General features: G+C 47.8%; 12 protein-coding genes and 1 non-coding gene across 13 annotated transcripts; 5 read left to right on the forward strand and 8 right to left on the reverse strand.

The window, feature by feature from the left end:
* Positions 1-297: 297 nt before the first annotated feature.
* On the reverse strand, positions 298-746 carry ACP12 (acyl carrier protein). Its single transcript, XM_019129397.1, has 2 exons — positions 390-746; positions 298-335 (listed from the first exon to the last, which is right to left on the reverse strand). The coding sequence occupies exons 1-2, from the start codon at positions 730-732 to the stop codon at positions 328-330; spliced, it is 351 nt and encodes a 116-aa protein (XP_018984188.1). The 5' UTR covers positions 733-746; the 3' UTR covers positions 298-327.
* An 833-nt stretch (positions 747-1,579) lies between these two features.
* Positions 1,580-2,716, forward strand: BABINDRAFT_162534 (pirin family protein). The gene has a single exon (XM_019129398.1). It carries the CDS (start codon positions 1,701-1,703, stop codon positions 2,676-2,678), a length of 978 nt encoding a protein of 325 aa, XP_018984189.1. The 5' UTR covers positions 1,580-1,700; the 3' UTR covers positions 2,679-2,716.
* A 100-nt stretch (positions 2,717-2,816) lies between these two features.
* BABINDRAFT_t265 lies at positions 2,817-2,890 on the reverse strand. Its single transcript has one exon. It is a non-coding gene; the product is annotated as a tRNA-Ile (tRNA).
* A 501-nt stretch (positions 2,891-3,391) lies between these two features.
* On the forward strand, positions 3,392-3,756 carry BABINDRAFT_154129 (uncharacterized protein). The gene has a single exon (XM_019127259.1). The coding sequence runs from the start codon at positions 3,468-3,470 to the stop codon at positions 3,690-3,692; it is 225 nt and encodes a 74-aa protein (XP_018984190.1). The 5' UTR covers positions 3,392-3,467; the 3' UTR covers positions 3,693-3,756.
* On the reverse strand, positions 3,753-6,032 carry BABINDRAFT_162535 (uncharacterized protein). Its single transcript, XM_019129399.1, has one exon. The coding sequence runs from the start codon at positions 5,781-5,783 to the stop codon at positions 4,077-4,079; it is 1,707 nt and encodes a 568-aa protein (XP_018984191.1). The 5' UTR covers positions 5,784-6,032; the 3' UTR covers positions 3,753-4,076.
* Positions 6,033-8,655: 2,623 nt separating this feature from the next.
* On the reverse strand, positions 8,656-9,861 carry TPK2 (cAMP-dependent protein kinase catalytic subunit; the record flags this gene model as incomplete). The annotated part of the gene is made up of 1 exon (XM_019132909.1): positions 8,656-9,861. The coding sequence occupies one exon, from the start codon at positions 9,859-9,861 to the stop codon at positions 8,656-8,658; it is 1,206 nt and encodes a 401-aa protein (XP_018984192.1).
* A 643-nt stretch (positions 9,862-10,504) lies between these two features.
* On the reverse strand, positions 10,505-11,573 carry BABINDRAFT_162537 (uncharacterized protein). The gene has a single exon (XM_019129400.1). It carries the CDS (start codon positions 11,501-11,503, stop codon positions 10,610-10,612), a length of 894 nt encoding a protein of 297 aa, XP_018984193.1. The 5' UTR covers positions 11,504-11,573; the 3' UTR covers positions 10,505-10,609.
* A 1,091-nt stretch (positions 11,574-12,664) lies between these two features.
* Positions 12,665-14,144, forward strand: BABINDRAFT_162539 (thiolase family protein). Its single transcript, XM_019129401.1, has one exon. The coding sequence runs from the start codon at positions 12,730-12,732 to the stop codon at positions 13,984-13,986; it is 1,257 nt and encodes a 418-aa protein (XP_018984194.1). The 5' UTR covers positions 12,665-12,729; the 3' UTR covers positions 13,987-14,144.
* A 40-nt stretch (positions 14,145-14,184) lies between these two features.
* SMF12 (divalent metal ion transporter) lies at positions 14,185-15,934 on the reverse strand. Its single transcript, XM_019129402.1, has one exon. It carries the CDS (start codon positions 15,863-15,865, stop codon positions 14,234-14,236), a length of 1,632 nt encoding a protein of 543 aa, XP_018984195.1. The 5' UTR covers positions 15,866-15,934; the 3' UTR covers positions 14,185-14,233.
* Positions 15,935-17,103: 1,169 nt separating this feature from the next.
* On the reverse strand, positions 17,104-18,117 carry TDH3 (glyceraldehyde-3-phosphate dehydrogenase (phosphorylating); the record flags this gene model as incomplete). Its single annotated transcript, XM_019130559.1, has 1 exon — positions 17,104-18,117. The coding sequence occupies one exon, from the start codon at positions 18,115-18,117 to the stop codon at positions 17,104-17,106; it is 1,014 nt and encodes a 337-aa protein (XP_018984196.1).
* Positions 18,118-22,065: 3,948 nt separating this feature from the next.
* Positions 22,066-22,911, forward strand: BABINDRAFT_9099 (uncharacterized protein; the record flags this gene model as incomplete). Its single annotated transcript, XM_019132910.1, has 1 exon — positions 22,066-22,911. One exon carries the CDS (start codon positions 22,066-22,068, stop codon positions 22,909-22,911), a length of 846 nt encoding a protein of 281 aa, XP_018984197.1.
* A 295-nt stretch (positions 22,912-23,206) lies between these two features.
* AFT2 (Aft2p) lies at positions 23,207-25,149 on the forward strand. Its single transcript, XM_019127261.1, has one exon. The coding sequence runs from the start codon at positions 23,374-23,376 to the stop codon at positions 25,063-25,065; it is 1,692 nt and encodes a 563-aa protein (XP_018984198.1). The 5' UTR covers positions 23,207-23,373; the 3' UTR covers positions 25,066-25,149.
* A 108-nt stretch (positions 25,150-25,257) lies between these two features.
* On the reverse strand, positions 25,258-25,645 carry BABINDRAFT_38536 (DNA-directed RNA polymerase II core subunit; the record flags this gene model as incomplete). The annotated part of the gene is made up of 2 exons (XM_019131880.1): positions 25,258-25,567; positions 25,617-25,645. The coding sequence occupies 2 exons, from the start codon at positions 25,643-25,645 to the stop codon at positions 25,258-25,260; spliced, it is 339 nt and encodes a 112-aa protein (XP_018984199.1).
* Between the last annotated feature and the right edge of the window lie 53 nt (positions 25,646-25,698).

Below are 25,698 nucleotides of genomic sequence, written 5' to 3' on the forward strand. Positions count from 1 at the left end.
GGCAGAGAGAACACGACCTTGGCGACAAGTTTGCTTCGTATGGGGGGTTACGTGATACAGGAAGAATACTAAATTGGCGAGCTCTGGAGATGGGTTAGCTCAGCAACTGCTCCTGACCTGGAAATTACCTAAACCATTACTCATCTTATCGAGAACGGTGCGCGGACAATATACTCCGCTGCTGACAAGGGCCTGTATTTCCTTCACTCATCTAGTTTCAAGCAGAGATAAACGGTTTTGTATTCTAAAATGGAAAACAATTTATATAAATATATACAAAAATCGAAGACGGTAATGGGGAGGGAATCAATGAGCGTAAGCGGTGACTTAGGCAGCTAGAAGGTTGTTAGTACGCAGTCCAGGCGGTTCAAATGCAGCGGTTTACTTACCGTTTGGCTGTTCAGCGACGTAGTCAATGGTTTGACCAACAGTCTTTAATTCGTCGGCAATCTTGTCAGGGATTTCAATGTCGAACTCTTCTTCAATCGACACCAACAAGTCAACCGTGTCCAAGGAGTCCAAGCCCAAGTCCTTCGTGAAAGAAGAGGCAGCAGTGATTTCAGCAGCCTTGACACCGTCAAAGTTCTTAACAACTTGCAAGACTCTGGTGGAGACAGCTTCCTTGGTCAAAGCTTCGGCGGCGTAGAAACGGAAGGCGGAAACCACGGTTGGCTGGGCACGGACGACTGGACGAACGGCACGGAAGGTAGAGGCAGCAGCTAATCTGAACATGTTGTGTGTGATTTGTGAGTGCAGAGGGAAACGGAGATTAAGGGTCGTTGGTGGAGATTTTTTTGTACTCGCTAACAGAACTGTGCACACGGGATTGGAGAATGAAAAAAGGTTCACGTGGTGGAGTAAGCTTATGTAAGCGGGGGCTGCACACGACCTCGGCAAATGAAAGTACGTGTGCGGGTATGCCCGAGCGGTAGCTGAGAAAGAGAGGGGCAGAATGTTATACTCGGGATATATCATAGGCGTAGACAGCACGGTAGGAGCTCTGATTTATGCTGAGCGGTGTATTAAGCTATTGTATAGTTGTATTAAGTTATTATATAGTTGTATTTTACGATAGATCTTCTTTGTTCGTAGCACAACTATTCAAGCACATGCGGATAAAACCAGATTTGGTTATATCACGGCATGTTCGCCTGAGTACCCACTAGCTATTTTTGACCTTTACTTTTAATTGATATACAAGACACGCTCGAAGTACGGGGCTTATGTCATATCCTGATAGACTGACAAAATAATTAGTAATCGGCCTTGTTGTCTTATTAATCAACAGAACTCTTGCCCTTTGACGTTACCTAACTCCATTTTCTCTATACCTCATCCAAGTCTGTCTCCACACCCCATCCAAGTCTGTCTCCGTACCCCCATCCAGACTAACGGCTTACATGCTTGTCCGGGGAATTTGGCCGTTCTCGCTCAGTAATGTTATACATAAATCTGCTTACACATTCTCGCGGCTGCGTGCCGGACTCTACTTGTTTTACGTAATGCTTATCAGATGGAGTACCTGAGCCGCACTCTTACTAAATATGACTCGATGTACAAAAAATTGTGAATATTCCAAGCCTGGGGTAGGAATATAAATACATCTCAAATCCCCCTTTCCAATTCTCAATTGTTTTTCAAGGTTCATTTTAAGAAAACAAACCAACATTCTAGTTCACTAAACCCACAAACAATTACATATGTCCGATATGGTTGCGCCCCGCAGTATTTTAAAGTTCTTCCTTGCTCTCGAGCAGGCTGAAGGTGTCGGCGCCCGTGTTCGCCGTACCATCGGGACCATGGGCATGAGAAACTTTACGCCGTTCTTGATGTTGGACCACTTCAATGTTGACCCTAAGGCCGGCTTTCCTGATCACCCACACAGGGGTCAGGAAACCATCACCTATATGATGTCAGGTGAATTCGCGCACAACGACTTCACCGGCTCTTCCGGGATCTTGAGACTGGGAGATTTGCAGTTCATGACCGCCGGTAGAGGTATCGTGCACGCCGAGATGCCAATCCCTCTGGAAGATGGCGCCCCCATCGTTGGGATGCAGTTGTGGGTCGATTTGCCCGCCGAGTTGAAGGAGTGTGAGCCTCGGTACAGAGACTTGCGTGCAGCTGAAATTCCAATTGCCAAGCCCAACGATAAGGTCACGATCAAGGTCATCTCCGGTGAGTCTTACGGGGTCAAGTCTGTCCAGGACTTGGCTTACACCCCGGTGGAATACTACGACTACAGTGTTGCACCAGGAGGGTCTTTTGAACAGAATATTCCCGAGGACTTTAACGCCTTTTTATACATTCTCTCCGGCCCCGGTCTTACTTTGGGTGGGCAGCACATTCCCCAGTACCATTCTGTCTTCTTCAAGCGTGATGGTGAAGGAATTGTCGGTTCTGTCCCTGAAGGTGGCGATGAGGAGACTCGATTTGTCGTTATTGCTGGCAAGGTCCTTGACCAGCCAATCGTGCAGCATGGGCCATTTGTCGAGACCACCAAGGAAAAAATATACAAGGCATTCGACGATTATCAGAGAGCTTCTAACGGGTTTGAGAGAGCCAGAAACTGGGCCTCCAAGATCGGCGGCGGGGTCACCCCATCCATCAAGAAGGCTTTATTGGAGGCTGAGAAGAAGCAAAACGAGAAAAACCAGAAGATGGTGGATGAGCTCTGATTTGCCAATGCATTCATTTAGTAAATAGTTAATAGATTTTGTATCTAGATACGGCGTAAACGTATGATGAAGGTCAGTCTAAGTGCCATTCCCACTAGCAACGAACTCTGGGAAAGAGCTTGCCTTTAAAAAAGTAAATGGTCCCTAGCAGGATCGAACTGCTGATCCCCGCGTTATTAGCACGATGCCTTAACCAACTGGGCCAAGGGACCACTAATTGAGGGTTTGGAATTTCTAAAAGAGTCATAAGGCAGCATCTAAATATGTAAACCCATTTACACTTGCTATAACATACTTCAAAAGCATATTTTTGGCAGAAAGAATCTTCAAATAAGATCTGATAGCTTTTTTTATTATTATTTTTTACCTGCAAATATGTAACCTAGGGCTCTTTTCGGTATATAATTTAAGTAGCTCATACCTCATCGCCCGGAACATCCCAGTCGTATCGTTGTAATTCATTTGTAGCTCCTAATTCATCACTGCCCCCCTTTCAGCCACTTTTTTTGGCCTCCGCCATAACAATATGAAATTTCTGACTGTGCTGTCTCGCATATAAAGTCATGAGTTCCATTCATGGGTTCGAAACATCGCACCATAAAATGTCTGCGGCTGTAACACGCAGAGTTAAAATCTGGAATTGCATGCCGATCAAAATAGTGGAAAAGGGGTTAAGGCGGGACATTAAAGTACGCGAAAACTCTATTTATCCCCGGCACATTAACTCAGGCGTGTAGTTTCATAAATTAACAGAACGATATTAATATCTTCAATATCGTCTCAACATAGATGGAAGTAGTATTTGGAGAACTCAGCACTAACCGCCATCCCCCAAACCCACATACCTCCGTGCTGGATATGCAGATCTTCTGGAGACGTATGTCTCGAGCGTACCTGGAAAATGGAAATTACAAATGCGGCTATCAGGGGAAAACTAAACGAGCAACACAAAACCAGGGTGTTTTGGTTGATCTGGCTGTGCTTAAGGGGCGACGCCTGGGAGAAAGGACGTAGAACTAGCACCGTGTTTCGTTTATGTGCTATAACTGTGATATCTAATGAAATCAATAGAAAATAGGTATTAAAAGTATACAAGTCGCGTTCCTTTCCATAAGTTATCAGTATTAACTTGGAACTTGGGTCGAAGATTTATCACAAATTAAAGGAGTTTTTTTAAAAAAAAGAGTAAACGCACGGAAGAAAAGGTGAAGGATTTGGGCTTGATCCAGGAGTAGATCAGCGACAATGGGGGAATAGAAGGTGGAATTAGTTTTCAGATTGCGACATAGTGCATTGAGAGTAAAGGGAAAGGTCGATGCAAGAATTTCCAGAACTTGGAAACTGAAGGATTTAGCGATTATGGGTTTAAAAACGACTTAAGCGAGACCATAAGCTCGATCACCCGTTAAAATAGTTGACTCCAATCATTGGCATGTCCAGACGGCCTGGGATGAGGTACATGCTCAAGTCAAGCTGGTCGGCAACAAAAAGGCTGTCACTTTCTTCTTTCATGGAAGGGTGTTGGAAGTGCATTTCCCTACCAATACTAGGTTGGAAGTTAGTCATGGAGTGAATATGGGAACTAATAGCGGAGTCATTTGCAAACGCAAGAGCCAGCTGCTGTTGCTGGAGATGGAAATGGGAAAGGGAGGAGTCCTCAAAACCGTGAGACGAGTCCGACATAGTATTCGCATCACCCTGTGGGTACATGGAGTAGAACGATTCCTGGATGCCGAAGGGATTATCCGATTTGTTAAACGGATTCACAAATCTGGGCAAGTTCACACCGTTACTCTCCTGAGTACTGCCGTTGTGTGCAGGGGAGTGGTGGTAGTACGCAACAGACATATTCACCATGGCGTTGGGATCTTTAATGCAAGGAGAGTCCCAGTCGGTAGCGGAGGTACAGCTGTAAAACTCTTCGTCACTCATAGAAAGTGAAGAAGTAAGATCGGGAGCGGCAAAGGCGCCGAGTTGGGTTGGTGGTGGCGTAGCTTCTGAGCTGCTAGAAGAGTGGGTATCATCTACGCGAGCGGCTGAGTGGATCAAGTACCCCTGGAATTCAGCCTGCAGACGTACAAACCCATCAAGCTTGGTGCGCTTTATCGGAGTGTTGGAGCGAGTATAGGTAGAGGCATGAGTGATTTCAGAAACGAACGTATAGGTGGAGCTGGCATTGTTACCAAACCCATCAAGCGATAAACGGGAGGCATTGGAGGTGTCTTTACTGGACGCCAGAGAGGTTGGGGTATACTGGGACTGGTCTCTGAGAAGGCTGTGAGCGCGTGCGACAGATGGCTGTGGCGTGTTAGGAGTGCAGGCCAACGATAACGACCTGGGAGCATCCTTCTTTCTTTTGATCGGGGTATGCACTTCTTCCTGTTGCCTTTCCATTTTTCTCTTTTTTGACTGGACAGATGGGGTCTCTTGCTCCTCAGTTTCGGGGGTAGCATTGGCTGCCTCACGGTTAGCCACGTTACGCACTCTAACCTTGCAGCCTAATTCACTGATCTGTCTGATTAACAAGGGCGAGCTCTCGAGGCCTGGAAAGTCCTTGGCGCTGTAGCTGCGGAATAGATCACTCTTTATAGAAGAGCGCTTGACAGCGGCAAATGTCTGAGGGTTGAACTCAAAGTGGATGAATTTGATGCGAAATGTGCCATCAAATCTTACGGACAAATCGTTAAACACAAAGAAGGCGTTCAAGAGAGGCGAGCTGGAGGTGGAGAAGTGGAGAGAAGAACACGTAGAGCCAAAGAGCGGGTTCGAGTTAAGGCTTGGCTTGTGACCTTGACTAACACCTTTCTTGGAGTTCTTCTTGGATGGTAAAACCGATTCATTGCCATCTTTGTCAATATGGATGATTTCCGCCGTGAGAAAGTGGACGTTCAAGTTTTGGAGAATAGCGTCTTGTGAGTAGAGGTCGCGACCGTACAACTTAACCACCGGAGGAGGGTCGATCACCCGTCTTCCGGTGAATTTGGTAGTTACTCCGCAGGCTCTGGCCCTGGAAGGCTGTTGGAGGACACTTAACTCATAGTTGATCACGGACTCCTCACAGGAGCGTGGAGAGATTGGTGAAACCGTGCTGGCGAATTTGCTCATTGCGGCGGGGGGATTGTGTTGATACAAATAACCTTGGTAAGGAGGGTGTATGTAGTAAGAAAACAGGTTAAAGAGGTTAAAAGAGTGGGATGGAGGTATTAAAAGAGTGTGGTTGTTTAAACGAGTGTGGGTTGAAAAGAAGAAAAAAAATGCAATTGAGCAGTTACAGGGCTATTCAGGATGAACGAGCGTATGGGTCGAGAAGGTCAAGGCGAACAGTGAAAGAGGTTAAATACTTTTGGTAAAAAAAGGCACACCCCATGTATATATATAACCACGGCGCCGGAAGAAATTTCGAATGGTTGCTTGAAATCAGATCGATAAAGATCGTCGTCGTTTAAGCCGGGCTGCAGACCTAAGTTCCGAGATGTGCATTATGGATACTCCGATAACGCGTACAACAATTCATACATGCATATCTGATACACTGACGCAGCCATCACTGCATGAGAAGGGCGATACTAGTTCTAAGCGCCTGCATATCTGCAGATCATGTCTTTTGTTTATTGTCAGATTTTGCCCTAGAAACCGGGTCATATGATATTTAAGGGGGCGCCGTCTGAGACATTGGAATTGCATGGATGTGCGATCGTCCAAGGTTTTGTTTGTAGGCGATGTGCCGAATTCTCGATCGGCTCGCGCCCACCTTCTGGAATTGTCTAGTTTCGGCTTCCCATCTCCCTTCCGTCTCAATTAGAAGCACACATGTCTTTAGCCCTATTAAGACTATAGAATACGACATTCAATTTGTTGTGCAGGGATTGGGACCCCATTTTACCCCTATGACTTTTTTAAGCGTAAGTCCATGCATAGTTAAGGTCATGTCGCTATAGTACGTGCGTCTGTAAAGAGCCAACGTGTACATAACCCACGGGACAGCTCTAGGCGACAAACTATCCCTTGTGCAACAGTTGCAAATCCTTCAGTCCCTCCTTTCTCGGTTAGCACGTCACTAGTGGGAGAAAAAAAAAACGGGCGGGGATTTTCAGTGTTAAGCAGCTGTCACGGTGGAAACATTGGTTTTTAGCCTCAGCTCTGCTCCACATCCATGATACTCTAGGGTTTAGGCATGAACCTTTAGGTCATTGAAATACCCCGGAATAGGTAATTTACCCTCTAAAAGCGACTCTAGACCTGATCTTAAGGTTACCCGTTTGCGACGTGTTTCCTAACGCATGCATAGCACGAGTAACTCGCCTATGCAGAAAAATACTTCCCCAGTTTCGCATTGGTACGTCCAAGGCGTTAGAGAGTTATCATTCCTACCTCTGTTAACTAGTGATGCATATCCCATACTAGGATCTAAAATTCTTTAGACTCAGTGCAAACCATAGCCGTCTGCCTCCTGAATTTCGACTCTAGTCATGTCTCCCAAAAAGATCCCCCGGGACTTTGTAGCTTTTAAGCAGAATTTCCGACCCTCGTACCTATTTCCACCGCCTAATAATCCTGGGATAAGTGAACCTCTCTATCCCTCTTTGCGTGGCATATATAAGTGGCTAGGATATCCCTGTATGAATTTTCGGTTATGGTGCGTCGCGGGGGAATGCATTACTCCCTTTCCGAATCAAGCGACTTTCTGCCTGCTTTGGGTAATTTTCTTCCAAAAACATGGACATGTGTCCTATGCATGATCAGCGTATTTACTGCCGCCAAAAGCTCGTCTTGCGGACATGTATGCGGCGCACATACGTTTCGCTAAACAAAGTTCTTGGACTCCTTTTCAAAACTCAACGACACGTGCAAGCGATCCAAACAGAAGTAGAGTACGCGGTGTTCCTCAGGAACGTTGTGTGTTGCTCTGGAGCCTTCCTGACAGAAAGCTCAAACTGCTGGCTGTGATGATTGGTCCTTGGTTGGGAGATTATTGTAGGCCTCTGGGTGTAGACAGCCGATAAGCAAAGCTTAAGTCCACGCTATGCATCGCTAGCCAATAGGATAAAAAGACGGGCTTGGAATCGACTAGACTTGGAACTTGTAAGCTTAGAGGGAGAATGAATTTCAGATATAAAGGGCATTTTGACTACGAGAAGCATGCTGGGACGAAATCTTTTACTAAATGGAACAACGGTGAAGCAATAGAGACTGAAATAATCCATCTTCCTCCCCCCTTTCTTCGATGGAGTGGTTGGCGAGCTCTGAAACAGCAAGAATGAGGTATTGCATGGGTATCTTTCAGCCTATAGAGGCAGTCATTTAGTCATTTATGGGATCAAGTGTTGCCTCCCCGTATATAAATTTTATCGGCAGAGCTCAGTTAGAGATAGCAATCAGGGCTGAGTAAGGCAACGATTGTCCGCCGATATAACCACATGAATGCACAGAAAAACTACCCCGTTGTATGGCACACTTCCTATACCCTCAAGGCGTTTCCTGGAATCCTCGGAACGGAGCGCTAGCCAATGTCTATGCAGCAACTTAGTGACTAGTACCTAGTACCTGCGTCTTCTCTATGTCGTGTACTAAACCTAAATGCTGGCAATGCTTCACCCAGACCGATTGACTAATATCAGTCAAGTCTCTTTAGCTCGGAAGAAGTGTGGGGCCTAGTACATCTCCGTTTATATTAAGGGGGATGAGGACCGCGAGGTGCATATAAGTGAACGAGATTCCAGAAGCAGGTCTGAACATGGGTGACTGAAAAAGGGAGGCATGTCACAATGATTGCTTAACGGAATCTCACAGGCAGATACCACACCGATGGAGAACTAGCCTTAGCCTCACTGCAACAGCCACATGCGATGACCACAGAACCGATTTCAACGACATACCCCTACCTAAAACCCGGCTAACCTCCTCCCTTAGCACTACCATTCCTATAAGCCTACATCAAGCAAAACTCAGTTTAATTACTCTAATACCCAAATCAGGCTCAGAACTCCACAAAATACTGGGCAAACGGATCCTCGGTAGTGGCACCGTAGTCCAACTGTTCCTCCGGATAGTGGTCGAACAAGGAGGAATCACCGACACCAGCGGTGATGGGAGGCTCGTAGGGAGTCTCTATATCCTTGGCCAATAACTTCTCCCAGACCACCTCGGAGAACCACGCGTGGTTACGGATCTCGGCCGGCCCGCCCGACAAGTTCCCTAAGCGTCTGGTCAAGTCGGCGGTGATCAACTTGGTCAACAAGTCCACGGCGTCGGCGTGCATGAAGGACGGGAAGATGACCTTGCCAGCCAAGATCTTCTCGTATGTCTTCATTGGCGTGGTGTCGTAGAACGGGGTGTAGCCGGCCAACATCTCGTAGATCAAGATCCCCAAGGACCACCAGTCGACGGACTTATTGTACGGCTTGGTGGTGATGACCTCGGGCGCGATGTAGTCGGGGGTCCCGCACAAGGTCCAGGTGACGGTAGTGACCTCCTTGGCAAAGCCAAAGTCGGTGATCTTGATGTGCCCGTTTCGATCTAACAAGATATTTTCCGGCTTCAAGTCGCGATAGATGATGTTGTGCGAGTGGAGATACTCAATTGCCAAGGTGACTTCCGCGGCGTAGAACTTTGCCACGGGGTTCGGAAAGCGCTGCGACTTTCTTAACAATGAAAATAACTCGCCCCCCTCTATGTAATCCATCACCATGAACAAGTTTCGCGAGTCCTGGAACGTGCCCCACATGCGGATCAAGAATGGATGTTCCACCAACTTTAACATACGGCGCTCGTCGTTCGTGTGCTCCACCTGTTTCATCTTAATCACCTGCGCCTTCTTCAATACCTTGACCGCGTAGTAGCGCCCGTTGTGCACGGACCTGACTAGGTGCACACGCCCGAACGAGCCCGTGCCCAAAGTTCGCATAATGTGGAAGTCGCTGAGCGAGTACTTGCCTTTGGAGACCGTGGATCTCTGCGGCAATAACGATTGCTGTATAGCGTCTTGGTCTGCCTGTGAGATATGACTCGCCATCTGTACCGGCTGGGAGGGAATTTGGGGCATCCCGTGTGCTTGGAATTGCTGCTGCTGTTGATAATCCATCTTTTCAGAAGGCGTAGTGCTCAGAGCGGAAGTGACGGAGTCGGAGTCGGATGGCTTTGTATGGACGGAGTGCACAAGCTTCAGTAACAAGTTGGGACGCATATATGAACCAGTCAACAAGGAGTCTCAGGATGAAAGCCTAAAGACCCAAAAGAGATTTTCGGAGATTGCAGAGGCTGGGGCCGTAAGGGATGACGGTCTGAATGTGGTTGCTCTGCAGTGCTTATCCTGCCGCGTGCTCTGGGAGGACAGACAACGAAATTGAATAGAGGGAGAGTAAAACCAGGGTTTTCTCAATTGCCGAGCAATTGCTAATTCTAGGTATATCGAATTGCTAGGTCGTAGCAATGGGTAAGAATGTGATCACGTCAGCATCAGGGGGGGATGTTTCCGTATCGGGCATTAACTAGGATAGCTGCCTTCTGCTTTTGGCCCTACGGTGAATTTCAGCGTTCAGACATCCGGCACGTTCGGTATTTGGCGGGGCTGGCTACGCACCAACGAGTGGTGTGTCTGGACATAAAAGCGATGATTCTTTTGTTAAGCCGGTTATCGACGATAAAAGAGCCTCAATCTTGAAGGGTGGGGAATATGCATAAGCACCAATTTACTTATATTATCCATCAGTACTAATGTTCACCCAACCCCACGCCTTAGACTACTCGGTCAAACAGTATAGCTTACAATCTCCTTAAAATAAGAATTATCTGACAATAATTATACTTTCAAAGTGAATAATGTCTGGAATAATTATAGAACCATATAAAAAAAAATTAAGTTGGGTTTAAATTGACTGATTACTCGCCATCATACTCATCCAGACGAGGAATATCTTTGCCGAAACCAACAACTAAAATGTTTCCCACTTCCACAATGACTCGCCCGGATTCACAAACTCTCTGTCATGGATATTGTGGTATGCCAAGCCCCTACCTTCGCCTTGTGAGATGAAAGTTTGTAAATAGAACACGAAATCGGAGCCCTTGAATCCGCCAGTCAACTTGTCCTTGGCTTCTTTCAAAGTTTCTTCGGCCGAAATACTACTTCTTTCTAGCTTGGTGCCGTGCGCTTTCTCCCATTGGGAAACCACCTCCTCTTGTGATACACTGTCTGAATAAATTCTAATGGTATCCTTCAACTTTTCCACTGGTGTGGAAGCAATGACAGCCACAGATTTTCCAATATCCGGGAACTTTGAAACGTTAAATTTGAAAGCTGGATCGCCTCTGAAAGTGGCGGTCTTGTTTTCGAGATTGGCACCAGAAATCTGAGGCCTCTCGTAAACAAACAGATCCTCTTGGGCAAAGAGAGACGTGATAACATCCACAACCATTACGTTCGGGTTTTGGGTGCGGGCTTGCTTGGTATGGTTGGTCTTACCGGCCAAGACTGGAAGATATTGAGTGTTTTCCAAATCTGTGCCAAATTGCGATGGAAGGTACACCTTGAGAGATGGGGCAGTCGCCAAAACATCCAAGATATCAGCTGGGTCAGCACCATTCCCTACCAAAGAGATGAGCACATCGGCCCCGTGGGGAGCATCCTTGAACGAGGCAGTATCGTCAAGTGAAGCAGTGTAATACTTGACCTCTTCTGAGTCGTGACGATCACCCTTGGAGCGGGTGATGACCCGGATTGGGAGCTGGAACTTGGAGGAGAAGGGCTCCGAGGATAATGCTTCAATGACTGGCTTCCCCAAAACCCCGTTAGATCCGAGGACAGCGACAGTTGGCTTATAAGACATGGTATAGTGGATAAACTTGCGACGGTTGGTAAAAATCAAGCTTGTGTATAAAGTTTGTATTATATTATTTCATCAGTGGATATTACAAGGATGCGGACCTATTTATATAATTTGGAAAGAGGCACGAGTTCGAAGGTGTAGCTCAGTTGTGGACAATACCACAGCTACAGATAAATCTTTACGATATCTTAAAGTTTTAGATCTATTAGACTATTGCCGTTAGTTGGACTGTGTCCCACAACCTGTATGGTAACCAAACATTAACCAATATGACAAATGTGTGTCACAAAGTCACGTGATATATAAAATGTATGGCGTCACACGGTGGATGCCTGTAGGTTCGTGGCTCTTCTCCTTCGTCATAACTATGTGATATTGTATCAATCTCAATTTCGCCTTTTAGGAAAGGTTATAACTGCATTGTGGTTTGATAGAAGTGCGATATTCGTAAAAGAACCGGGGCCCGCTCGTATTATTGAGTGCAGAGATAAACCCATGTGCGCTTTTTCGGACTTCATTACAAGTTGGAGCTTCTCCATTCGAAGATACGATCAAAATTTTCGATTCAAGTCGTTGGAAATCGAGAAGATATTGTTGTATATTTCCCTATTTGTTGTCTGTAGCTGTACGCGGTGTTGGTCCATTATTGGGTGCGCATGCTTGCCCATTTCGGTGAAGAATCACTAACATTCCCGTCTGCAGTGTCGTTGAGATAATCATCGGCCTGGAGCGAATTATTGAGACTTGGAGTCAAGATAACGGCACCATCGGCGTAGTTCTGGTACTTCCAGAGCAGCTCCTATGTGGTCAGTACATGAAATGTCCTGCTGCCATTCCATCTTCTGCGAGACACCAGAAAACTCCATCATCAACCGCAAGATGATGGACTAGGGGATACTTTTCGAACATATACGTTTATAGACCGTTTGACAGGTTTCGTGGAGAAGCAGTCGTCTGGAACCATAAATACCAGCCCTTGGCCTCAGTTGGCATACTCCTTCCACGTGATTTGCGGGCTGCTCTCGTCACATGCAAGGGTGGTTGACAGGGAGTATTGGCCCACGCTGAACGAGCGTGACGTGCATGCATACCCCACAAGCCAACTCGTCAGCTGGGAAGTTTAACTCCCCGCGTGTGCCAATAAAACAAAGTCTGTATAAAGAGGGGAACCCCCAATTTCTCTTCAATAACCTGTCACAGTCTCCTATTTATACCCATTACTCAAAATGGACAGACTCTCCCAAGTATCTTCTCACTTGAACCCCTCGCATACCGGTGTTGTCAAGCTTCAACAAAAACATGAGTCGGACGTGGTGATTGTGTCCGCGTACAGAACTGCCATCACTAAAGGAGGTAGAGGTAAATTCAAGGATGCCGCCACTGAGGACTTATTGGTAGGGCTAGTCAAGGCTACGCTTGAGAAACTCCCTCACTTTGACCCAGCATTGATCGAGGACGTGGCCATTGGTAACGTTTTAAATCCCGCTGCCGGTGCCGGTGCTCATAGAGCCGCACTTCTCGCAGCTGGGGTTCCGTACACTGCTCCCTTTGTTGCTGTCAACCGATGGTGTTCGTCGGGCTTGATTGCAGTTAACGATATCGCCAACAAGATCTACGCTGGCCAGATCGAGATTGGCTTAGCGGGCGGGGTGGAATCCATGTCCACCTTTTACGGGCCAGACATTGTGCCAAAGTTCTCTGATGCAATCCTCTGCCACGCGGAAGCTTCCAAATGTAGTATGACGATGGGGGAATCGAACGAGCTCTTGGCAGAAACCTACGGGATTGACAGAGCCGCGCTGGACGCCTACGCTGCTGCCTCTTTTAATAAAGCCGAAAGAGCCTTTTCCCAAGGATTCTTCAAGGACGAAATCCTTCCGCTTCAGGTGGAAATCGAGGTGGAAAGTGAAACCGACGGGGAGGATGGTGTCATGACGACCGTGACCGTTGATGCCGACGAGGGCCCTCGCAAAAATGTTACCGCGGAGTCGCTTGGCAAACTCAGGCCTGCGTTTGACCAGCACGGAACCACCACCGCCGGAAACGCCTCGCAGGTATCCGACGGTGCCGCTATCGTGTTGATGATGCGTCGCTCAATCGCCAACAAGTTGAAGATGCCGATCTTGGCGAAATACGTGGTGACGGCCGTTTGCGGTGTCCCCCCAGAGCTCATGGGGGTAGGGCCAGCAGTCGCTATTCCTAAGGTGTTGGCCCAAACGGGAATCAGTGGATCAGAGGTGGCGGTGTTTGAGATCAACGAGGCCTTCGCAGCGCAGGCGTTGTATTGCATCGAACACTTGGGCTTAGACAAGGCCAAGGTGAACCCCCGGGGCGGGGCAATTGCTTTGGGCCACCCCTTGGGGGCCACTGGGGCCCGACAGATTGCCACCATTATACGTGAGTTAAAGACGGGGGAAATCGGGGTCACGTCAATGTGTGCTGCCACCGGAATTGGCGCAGCGGCTGTGTTTGTTAAGGAGTGAAGGGTATCTCTGAGGTTGGCTCGGCCCATCTGGGATGAATTAGTAGCTATGCGGTGACCCCTTTGGACCTTTACTTGCTCCCCAGTACTTTGACCTGGTTTAACTTTCCCGGGATTAAATAGAATGTTTTAATTTCGAATGAATACCCTCTTAGGAAACAGGATTACACATAAAACTTAGTATTAGATCAATATCCGAAATGAATAGAGCATACACTAGGTAGGCATTTTCATGACTATGCTTCAACCTAGATACCATTCTGGGCCATCTGGACAATGGCGAGAATATTCAAGGCGCTGATGAAGAGCCAGATCATGACCGCTATGACAATCACCAACCAGCTGTTATCAAAATACTTGTACTCTTCCACTGTATTTTCGACCTCCAAACCCTCTTGCTGCTTCTCCGACTCAGCGGGCCCTTCGACTTGGTCTCTGTCAGAGGAGCGACGTTCACGGCACAACAGCTCCGTTTCTGGCTCCATGGTCTGCAAGCTGACATCGTCGTGGTAGCGCGGCTGGCTAAGCATCACGCGCATGTATTTCTTCTGGGAGGTGAACCAGATCAATGGGGCGACCAAGAAGGGCAACAAGATACTCAACACGACCTGCGACACGTTTAATGCAGTGTTCAACCCGTTCTTCCCAATAGACACACTGATGGCCAAGCAGGGGATGATGGTGATGGAACGGGTAGCGAGTCTGCGCTTCCATGGCTTTAACGTCCACTTGATATGACCTTCTCCCACAATCTGTCCCGCAATGGTGCACACGATCCCCGCGCTCTGACCGCTGAAAAGCAACGCAAGCATGAAGATGGTCCCGGCAATTGGTGCCAACTGGGTTGAGAGCAAGTGGTGGATTCCGTATAAATCCGCATCAGCGGCTTGTGGTGTGCCGTACAACGTGGCACCACTCACAACCAAGATGGCAGAGTTGACAAAGAGTGCAAACGTAAACAACGTGATGGTGAGCTCGGCCACGGAATAGTTATAGGCATACTTAATCGCAGCCAAGGACGGTCTGTAGGACAAGTAGCTCTCTTCGTTTTCGTACGAGTCTTCAGATAACTGGACGTAGCCCTCCTTGATGTCAAAGTCGCGGAGCCGCGGTTGCACGAGCCCCGAACCGAGGAACAAAGAATGAGGCATGACGGTGGCACCCAAAATAGCCGTAGCCTGGTAGATACCATTGTTCTCGAGCATCTGCTTGGATGGCGCATAACCCCTGAGAACCTCCCTCACGGTAATGGACGACGGGATACGCGAGAGTTCGAAGCAGAAACAGATCACAACCGCGAGCACAAGCGCTGCAACGAAAATCTCAAAGATCTTGACAAACTTGAGGGACGAGCCAGGACGGTATGCCAAGAGCACAAGCAACACATCGATACAGGAGATGACCACCCCCGCTGGGAGCGGCACCTTGATGAGAATGTTAAGCGCAATCGCCGAGCCAATGACCTCCGCCACGTCGGTAGCGATAATAGCAGCCTCCGCAAAGAAGTACACCGTATAGTTAAGCTTCCGCGGAAGGTGTTCACGGCACGCCCGCGAGAGGTCAAAGCCGGTCACCGACCCGAGCTTGATGCAGAGACACTGGAGGAAGATTGCAATGATGTTCGAAAGAAGCACGAAGAAGAGGAGCGAAAAGCGGTTGGTGGATCCTGCAGACGTCGCCGTACTGTAGTTTCCGGGGTCGATGTAGGCCACAGCCACCATGATTCCCGGGCCCATGAACGAAATGTATTTTTTGGCAATGTGGAGGAGACGGCGGTAGAGTGCTTTAGCGGAGGGGCATATGCTCCTTGAAAGGCGTTTCTCCGGGTCAGGCGCGTCGTTGAGCTTTATCATGTTGGTTGGTGTATCTGTAAATATCATTGTGAGAGGGCTATCACAGCTATATACACTGACCGTCGTAAATGTGGAGGCTCTTAAGGGATGGTGATTCGGATGTAGAGGAGGTAAATCTTCTCAGTGGTCGCTTTTGGGAAACTCGGTACGAAATTTTTCGGCAGGAGAAGCCAAGCACTTAGAAACGTTTCTGGAGGTTAGCGCATAAGCAAGTGGAGTATATGCATGAAAATCAATCTACGTAACGGACTATGAAATTTGAAAGGATTTTGTCCGCAAAAAAACGGCATAGATCTGAAACTAAGCGGAACCAAAAAAAAATACTCGATAACTTATGGTTTATGGAACAAAATGGTGTGATCATTCAGAACTGTTATGTGGTGTAGGCTAGATACCGTTTAGTACATGTGACTAGTTCTGCTAATGTACACCTGGGAATTTTATGCATGCCTATCCTGCAAGTCGATATTAATTACATCATATAGCACCATTGGTCGTTGTCCATGGGTGAGCCTGTGGTGTAATGGCAGAATGTGCTGAGCATATACGAGAACCTGACAGTGAACAAAGTTTAAGAAAAAGTGCTGTCTGGCGCAAGATCATAATCGCGAACCCGACATGCTTCTTGAGGTTCCCGTCAACGCTTACTCCCCGTAAAATTATCCTTCACCTCAATAGAGCCTTAAATCGTCGACACTTGGAGTCCAGAATACATATGAACAGACTCGAATACCCCACATCCTCCCCCTTGCGTCGATATCACACTGACGGCCCACGGCGATCCCGTGAAGCGGAAGAAACAGGGAAACGGATATCCTGCACCTCCACGCCCAAATTACCAAACCGGCATATAAGAAATAAGGAGGTCTAGGCTACGGCTGAGGGATAGCGGAGCTCTCCGGGAAGGGGGGGCTTTTGAGGGATTACTTGTAAAGAAAAAAATGAAAGAGATGGAACTTGAGTCAATGGCTGAAGTTCAACCATCACTGGTAGTTTAAAGAGCACGAGCAGAACAAAGTGCCTTAACAGAGGAGAAACCCCGGCAGCCCCATAATGCTCCGCAAGCTCAAAGTTCCAGCCGCGAGCCATCACGTAGTTCAATGCTGGCTCCAATAAATAAAAAGAATTCACCTAGGCCTAGTTTACCAAGCAATCCCAAATCGAGAGCTCCACCGGTTATACAATGGCCACTGGGCCGAGCGCTAACAAAGCATCAAGCTGTTATATTCAGAAAAAATTTACAGTACATATTATTTGCAAGTTGTTTAAGCGGACTCAGAGACCTTGGCAACGTGCTGCAACAAGTCGACGACTCTGGTGGAGTAGCCGAATTCGTTGTCGTACCAAGAGATCAACTTGACAAACTTTGGAGACAACAAGATACCGGCCTTGGCGTCGAAGATCGAGGATCTGTTGTCACCCAAGAAGTCGGTGGAGACAACCTGGTCCTCGGTGTAACCCAAGATCCCCTTAAGTTCGGTTTCAGAAGCCTTCTTGATGGTGGCACACAAGTCGGCGTAAGTGGTGGCGGTCTTCAACTTGACGGTCAAATCGACGACGGAGACATCGACGGTTGGGACTCTCAAGGACATACCGGTAAGCAACCCGTTCAATTCTGGGATAACCTTACCGACAGCCTTGGCGGCACCGGTGGAGGATGGAATAATGTTACCGGAAGCGGTACGGCCACCTCTCCAGTCCTTGTGAGATGGACCATCGACGGTCTTCTGGGTGGCGGTGATAGAGTGGACAGTAGTCATCAAACCTTCCTCAATCCCGTAGACATCGTTGATAACCTTGGCCAATGGAGCCAAACAGTTGGTGGTACAAGAAGCGTTAGACACAATGTTCAAGTCGGAGGTGTACTTGTCGTGGTTGACACCGACAACGAACATTGGAGCGTCGGCAGAAGGAGCGGTGATAATGACCTTCTTGGCACCAGCGGTGATGTGCTTCTGGGCACCTTCCAAGGTGGTGAAGACACCAGTGGAGTCGATGACGTAGTCAACACCCTCCGCGCCCCATGGAATGGTGGCTGGGTCACGTTCCTGGAAGACCTTGATCTTGTGACCATCGATGATCAAAGCGTTATCTTCGTGGGAGACTTCGCCGGCGTACTTACCGTGGGTAGAGTCGTACTTGAACATGTAAGCAGCGTACTCTGGGCCGATGAAAGGATCGTTGACGGCAACGATCTTGATGTCAGGTCTGGAAAGCGCAACTCTCAAGACGAGACGACCAATACGGCCGAAACCGTTAATACCAATAGTGATAGCCATTTTATAAGTGATGTATGTGTACGGGAAGAAATGAAATTCTGTGAGGAAGGGGGAAAAGAAAAAGGGAGAATCGGAGCCGAAAGCAAGGGGCAATTGAGTCTGAATTTATAGTCCGAGGGGTGGGGACAGCCCGGATGGAAAATCGGCTATCACCAGTGCGGTATAGGCGGAAGCTCCGAGAGAGGGGTGCCCACCTGGTAAGGAGGGGCGCGAGCGTAGGAGACTGAGGGGTGGATGCACACCGTGGGATGTATGCAGGACACCAACAGGTGGTGACATCTGGAACACACCACTCTCAGTTTTGGGAGAGGCGCTGGATTGAGGCAATGGGTCGGAATAATTGTACCAATTGTCCTGGGTGGTCCTAACTGCGGCGCTAAGAACAGAGCTGGGCCGTAGGGGGTCTGAGAACACGAGAGCCCATCACGTGTCCCGTCAATTAATCAGCGAGCTAATCTGAAGGCTGCGGGATTACGGAGAGGACGGGTGTCTTCTATAGTTTATCCTGCACATTGTGGACCAGCGGTATTGCTCTAACATCACTCCACTACACAGGCCCACGGCTTCGGAGTCTGGCTCCTGGTTAGAGAGCTTTACGTAACGCTTCTGGAATGTTCCAAGAATAGCAAACTTCGTCTTAAACGGCTGCTTCGTGCCACCACCTGGTGTAGTGAAAAATTTTCTTATGCGCAGGACAGAGGGTGCCATCAGTCCACTGCCAGCAGTCGCCAACAAATACTACGGTGGGTGAAATCCCTATAGGAGAGAGTCTAACCGCTACTCCACAGAAGTGAGACTACGGGGCACATACATGATATTTATCCGCTTTAGCGGGAGAGTGCAAAGCCCGGGAGATAGAGGGTGGTGCAATGTAGCGCCCTGGCAGAAAACAGAGCCGTGTCAAAAGAGCAAAAAGATCCTTCAGAGCTTTTTGGGGGCAGTTGGTAGGTGCGAAAAACTGAATCATGTATGGCGGAGCGGAAACCGCCGGGACGTGGGTGGGCAGAGGGCGAAACGCAGAATGGCGCATATGTATGGTGCTATGCTTACGTAAAGACATACAACGTGCGTTTTCCGTTCAGAAGGAACGGGTTAGGATTATGGATCACCCCACATTTGTCCTGGACGTTTGGCTAGAGGTTTGATCTCCTTCTCCATCAACCGATAACGCCTTTCATAAAGATTCTATGCTATAAGTGGCAGAGCACTGAGAGGTGTAAGTGCAAGCATGTGTAAGGAAGTGTAGACCAGGGGTCAGTTGAACGCTCTACCAATTATTGTGGATATGTTTAAAGTGATAGATGTAAAAGGGCTCAGGGTTAACCAAGAGGGTATATCTGATTAATAAAATCAGGTGTAAGAAAAACTTTTTTAGGCCCTTAAGTTCAGTGTCCAATTGTATAACTCTGTGGGTCAAGACGGATTTGGAAAGTTTGGCCGAGCTTGACACAGGCTCATACTACCGAACAACGAAACCTACGGGCTATTTCAGGTAATGTTTATTAAATCAAGCTGTGTTGGCCGAGCATAATTCATGACGCCCGTTGAATGGGTTAAAAAGAGGAAGGAGCGAAGCCAGTGGTTGGGCAGCCTAAAGCAAACGGAATGGCTGGTCCACGGTGGATACTTATCCAATATCCTTTATATCGGATCTGTATCTCTGGTGAGTATTTGGAACCTAGAATTCAAAGAAGTAGTAAATAAAACAATGTCTAATCTTTTGGTAAAATCTCTTGTTAAAAGGCGCCGAGGTAGCGCGGATCAAAACATCGGTCTTTTGAGTCTGTCCTTGCTGGTTCTCAGAGGTAACCATGGCGGTTTTATCGCGGATAGTAGAGGCTGGCATCCCTGTAAAGTTTTGATTAGGTATTAACCTGGAATATGTGCTTGATACACTAAAATATTCAATAGGTTTGAGAGCGAGACCCCCTCTTCATACATTTAAATGCCTTACTAAGGGAAATACGGAAACATTGCGAATGATGTTTATCCCAATAAATATCTCTGTAGGTAATAATCACTCAAGTCCCTACTATTATACTTGATAAGGTGGCCGTTAAACTCTACCGGTACGTTTTGACCGTGATTTTGGCGACCCGCATGAACCCTTTTCCTGTCTGCGTGTGGCCCGGCATCTTTTGCATACAGAACCGGGCTTTATGGCACTCTAGAATTTTCTTTTTCGCCATTAAACCTCAGCGATAATGTGTGTGACGGTAGCTAATCGCCGGAAATGTATCGGTACAACATTATCAGGAAATGTATCGGTACAACATGATCAGGAAAGGCCGATCGATCAGAGGAAAACCGTTGATGTACTGACGTCATTCTCGTTTGAATCTGCGGGGTAATCCTTTTGCAGATTTAATAACCCACCCTTTGCTCTCTACAAGCTTACCAACGTCATCGGAGATAGCTGTAGAATATAAATTGATAACCGCGCTACAAGCTGCTTTACTGAATGGAATTATCTCGGGGTATATACCAAAGGCAAGGTGAAATTATCGTACAACTTAAAACGATAAGACATAAACACGAAGTGCATGCTATTTTCCTGATACGTTCGAGTCTACGAGTATGTCTAGTTTTATTTAGTATTTAGCAACTTGGAACACCGATATGTTGTCAGGGAAGATGAGGATAGCTTAATCGACATGGGTATTTGCACAACACCATTATTTGCAGCCTCCCAGAGAATAATTAACCTGTAATATCATCTCAACGGCTCTAAAAATTCCCGTATGTAAAGCAATGCTTCGAACAGAATGCTTTTAGATCAGTTCCACCAGGCCATTTCTAGATTAGCCGAGCTCTCTTTGCCCCTAGTGTTAATAGCCTAACTTATCCTTTATTACCTCTGAGTAAAGATTCTCTAAGTAAGGATTTGTCAGCTTATACTCACCTATGAAGCATAGCATCTCCACAGCCCCTGAGCGGCATGCACCCACAGCCACGCAGCCTGGGCATGTGTTAAAACGGCTATGTAGTTTTACCCCTACCGAGCAGCTCTGAGCTCTAAGAATAGGTATAGGCGTTTTTAGGAGGACACCTCCTAACTGATTACAATTTACTGGGATTTCTAAAAATAGCAGGTTGAATCAAACTGGTTTAGCCTAGACGCTTTAATACAGCCCTGTATGCAACTTTACGTCTCAGGGGATAGCTACAGACATGGTACAATGATCAGGTCAGTCGAAGCAGACACTAGTTTACATTTCACATACTATGCTACTATTTCCTCTAGTTCCTGTATCAGGGTGTATAAACCCACTCCTTTAGATCGCAAATAAATGAAACTCACATTTCGGGGCCACATAGCCATCGCCAAGCCTTATCATAACTTGCTCTTGTCCTCTATAAAACATGGACCCATGCAGATACTCATTCATCTCCCTGAGCCTATTCAACAGGAGAATACAAAGTTTTGGCTAAACTCTTGAGCTTCAACGATAAGTCCTCCATGCTCTAGATCGACGTAGTTGTAGGGTAGTATCTAAGCCATATAGCCAGCAGGTACAAGTACCTTTTGATGGGAAATATCGTGGAATAATCTAATAACCTTAAAACATCCAGCTGCTCCCATAACTGACCAGGCATTCATACCTCACCTCCTGACGGTGTCACTGCGGCAGCGCCTGATCCAAGTGAGCCCTGCCACCGAATTAATTTAATGACAAGGCGCAGTAACATTTTTTTGACGCTCGATCCACACAATAGGTTCTACGTGCAGCTCTACCTGCTTCTGCTTCAAGAATGCGGCTTATCGCTAAACATCTAGAGTGGAGACATAGCCAAACCGTTCTAATCTCTGATTCTTTTCTTATAAATATACTGAATAGCCTGTTTTAAGAACCTCTCTGCATACCGTATTAACTATCCATAAACTCGCATTCCCACAACCACTGTACTCCTGACCTTTCTGACACCTTACAGCTTACCTTCTACACAATGATTGGGTGTGGCCGCTTTTGCATCGTTATTATCCCGTTTATCCTCTCCTTACTATCCATCCTTCTCGCTATTCTTGCATGTGTAGGCTCCACTTCCACCACCACCTTCATCGAGGATACGCATTTCATACGCATGAACTTTTCCTCCGTCGCGCTCTCTGACCTTTTTGGCACCTCTTCCCAGCTTCCGGCCACCGCGACGTTATCAGACGTCGGCATCAAGGAGGTCTACTCTCTCGGCATGTGGGGCTACTGTTCCGGAAGTATTTCCTCGACTGATGCCTCGCACGTCGACTACACATTCTGCTCCAAGCCAAAGGCGATGTACGGGGTCAACATCACTGAAATCATCAGCAACGATTTAAACTCCGCCTACACCGCTTTAGCCGCCTCTATCACCTTACCTACCGATATTACCGATGCGCAGAACAAGTTCAACACTTTATCCAAGGCGATCTTTATTACCTGTATCATCGGCATCGTGTCCACCTTTTTGTTGCTCTTGTTCACCCTCTTCTCCTTCTGTTCGCATATCTGGTCCTGTATCGCTAGTATTTTCGGTGTAATCGCCTTCTTGGGCTTGATTGTCTCCGCTGCTGGCTCCACTGCCCTCTTTATGGTTATAAGAGCGGCCTTCAACAACAATTTTGACACGTTAGGGATCAAGGCCTACTTGGACATGCCTTTCTACGCCTTGATCTGGAGTAGTGCCATGGGCGTCCTTTTAACCGTTCTCTTTGTGTTTATAGGGATCTGCTGTGGTACCACCAGCAAGTACGGGAGGGTGAAAGAGCAAAAGTATGCCGAAGACCAGCAACCAATGATGGCCTACCATCCCCACTAAACGGCCCGACTTGTTTACTGCACAAAGCATTCAGCATCACAAGAGCAATGACATTGAGGAGACGACACCCGCCCCAACCTGGCTGCGCATGCGCCTCGAGCTCCAACCTGGCAGCGTATGCGCCTCAAGTTCCAGCCTGGCTGCGTATACACCTCTCGTCACTGTCGAGTGCAAGCTTCCACAGAACGAGTGCATCATCTTACAATCCATGCCCCCTTTGGCCGACATAGATTGGCTCTCGAATATATACGTTATATAGGCTCAAGTTTACTTATGACGATAGTGTAGCTATTTTTGGTAAACCTGTATGCATGCATCTCGCAGACCTGCGTACCCGCGTTATAGAAAAACCCAATTCCCGAACCATCTTTATCCTTGGACAGTATCCCAGGACTACACATACACTCCTATTCTACTATGGATCGCACGAAACTCCCTTCTCAATAATACCACTGCCTCAGAATGCCCGAAATATCCGAACAAGACTTGAGTGTCTGCACATTCCCCACCAAGGAGGATATCCGACTGTTTGTGACGCAGTACATGCAACTCCAGGGCATCGTTTTGTCGGTAGAAAGGTCCGACGCCGCAAAGATCATCTTCAAATGCAAATTCTGTAGACCCGCCACGAAAACAGGAGTCACCCCCGTCGCAAAGACCAAAGATACGCGCTCCATCAGTAAGCAGCAGGTGCTCTACGAGACGCAAACAGCGCGGGCACGGAGCCGCAAGAACCCCCGGGACAACTGTCCTTTCCGCATCAGAGCCAACTATTCCCACAGGCGAAAGGTGTGGAGCATCTCTATTGTCAATAACCAGCATAACCACGAACTCGGGGAGGAACAGCACACGCCCCATGCTCGAAAGGAAGGCGACTGGGATACCAGGCTACTGAAGCATGGAGAGGATGACGATGCCCCGACCAACCTCTTGGATAGAGACACATTCCAGGAGATTTTGTTGCCCAAGTTGAATCTCGACGGCCAGAGACGAATCAACTTGGACGATTACTTGAACATTGAGACACTTCCAAGAATCAAGTACATGACGAACCCCTCTGGTGGCACCACTAAACTAGCCTCCAAGCACAAGAAAAGTGACACTCTGGTGCTACTGAAGCTTTTCACCACCTCAGAGCGGCAGGAACGGACCAACGAAGATTTGTTCAACAGCCTTACCCGCGAATTGTGGCCATTCAAGCACTTACAAGCCCCAGATAGCGCTACACCGCCGGTGGAGGAAGCCCCAGTCTTGCCCCAGATCAAGCACCCCGCCACCAAACAGAAAGATCTCACTCTTCCGTCGCTTGAGAACACCCTACCAGATATGAACCACCCGTTGGAGCCCAACCCCGCCTTGGAAAAGATGTACAAGTCGTTCACGGAAACCCTCCACGATCTCTTGTTCCCCACCGACCTGGCCCTCAGCCATACAGAAAAAGTGACATTGTTGAAGAACCTCACGGTCTCTGTGGCCACAACCGTCGAAGGCGCCTCAAAGACGAAAAGGAAACGATTTGCATCCACCAGGCCTGCCAAACCCACTGCCAGTCTGGGGTGGAACCCCCCTGTCTGGACCAAACCCGCGGAAATATCGACCCAGCATACCAAAAGTGCGGGACTACCCCATTCTCGCGTAAAACTCGCCAGAATCACCCATCGATCGCATGATAAACAAATCCCGGTTCCACTAGCTAGTCCTCGGAACGTGAACACCTTTTCAAGTTCAAACCTCCTCTCTCCAGCACCATTATCGTCGCTAAGCTCAGTCTTTGGAAGCGCCACCGAGCCTGTGGCATCGAACCTCAACGTGTCCGACCCTTTCACCGGCCATTCCGCCCTTTCATTGAGCTCAACTTCGGGGAACGCAGTAAGCTTGCCTGCCTTGCCCCCCTTTAACGACATCCAATCGATTGTACCTCTGTCAGCGAAGTCTGTGACCATGCCCTTGCCCTCGTTGAACGACATCAACAAGCTCACTGGAGGTATAAATCCATCCAATCTAGACGGGAACACGTTTGGCGGTGATACAAGCACCAACGGGTACACCATGTCGCTGCTTTCCTTGGGGAACTTGTTCAGCGCGCAGTTCAAGGACGTTTATTCCGGTCCCAACACTGATAAGGCAAACGATGGGTCTCTAAACATTTGGTAGCCGACTTAGCCTTCAATAACGGTTTCTCAGCCCCAGACTAGGATTCTATGGCACGGTTATTTATATAGCCAATACGACATCTCCGCCCACTTCTCTGTTAAATGCTGGAATGACGCCAGCCTACACCCAACTCTTAATGTCCTTTTATATGCTTATACTGTACAGACTATGATACACAACGCCTCCCTGAGGTTACGATCTAAATACGTGCTTGCAGTCAAGACACACGTAGAACAAGATCATACTGGTGTCCTTTCGCTTCTGCTGCGACTGGAAGAACACACAGTCGTGGGCGTAGCACTTCGGACACTCTTTGTCGGATCGAGGCAAGGTTGGATCACTCCCGATGTCTTGCACAACCCCAGCGGTCTCACCAATGTTTGTGATCAACTCGTGGCGGTAGACCTTTGGATTCTCCGCCAATTCGGTGTAGTCGCAGTTACGGCACGAGTACAACAATCTCATGTTGTCCTTGTCCTCCTTTGGGTACAACATATTGTTGCTAGGGCGTTAGTCTCAGCGTCCAGTTGTCCAGATTAATCGATACATACCATTCCGCACAAAATCTGAAAGAAGCCATCTTGGGTGTTGAGCTATTCAATAACAGCCTCCAGTCATGGCACTCTTTTCATG

The sequence above is a fragment of the Babjeviella inositovora genome (genome assembly GCF_001661335.1).
Source record: "Babjeviella inositovora NRRL Y-12698 unplaced genomic scaffold BABINscaffold_9, whole genome shotgun sequence".
Taxonomy (NCBI): domain Eukaryota; kingdom Fungi; phylum Ascomycota; class Pichiomycetes; order Serinales; genus Babjeviella; species Babjeviella inositovora.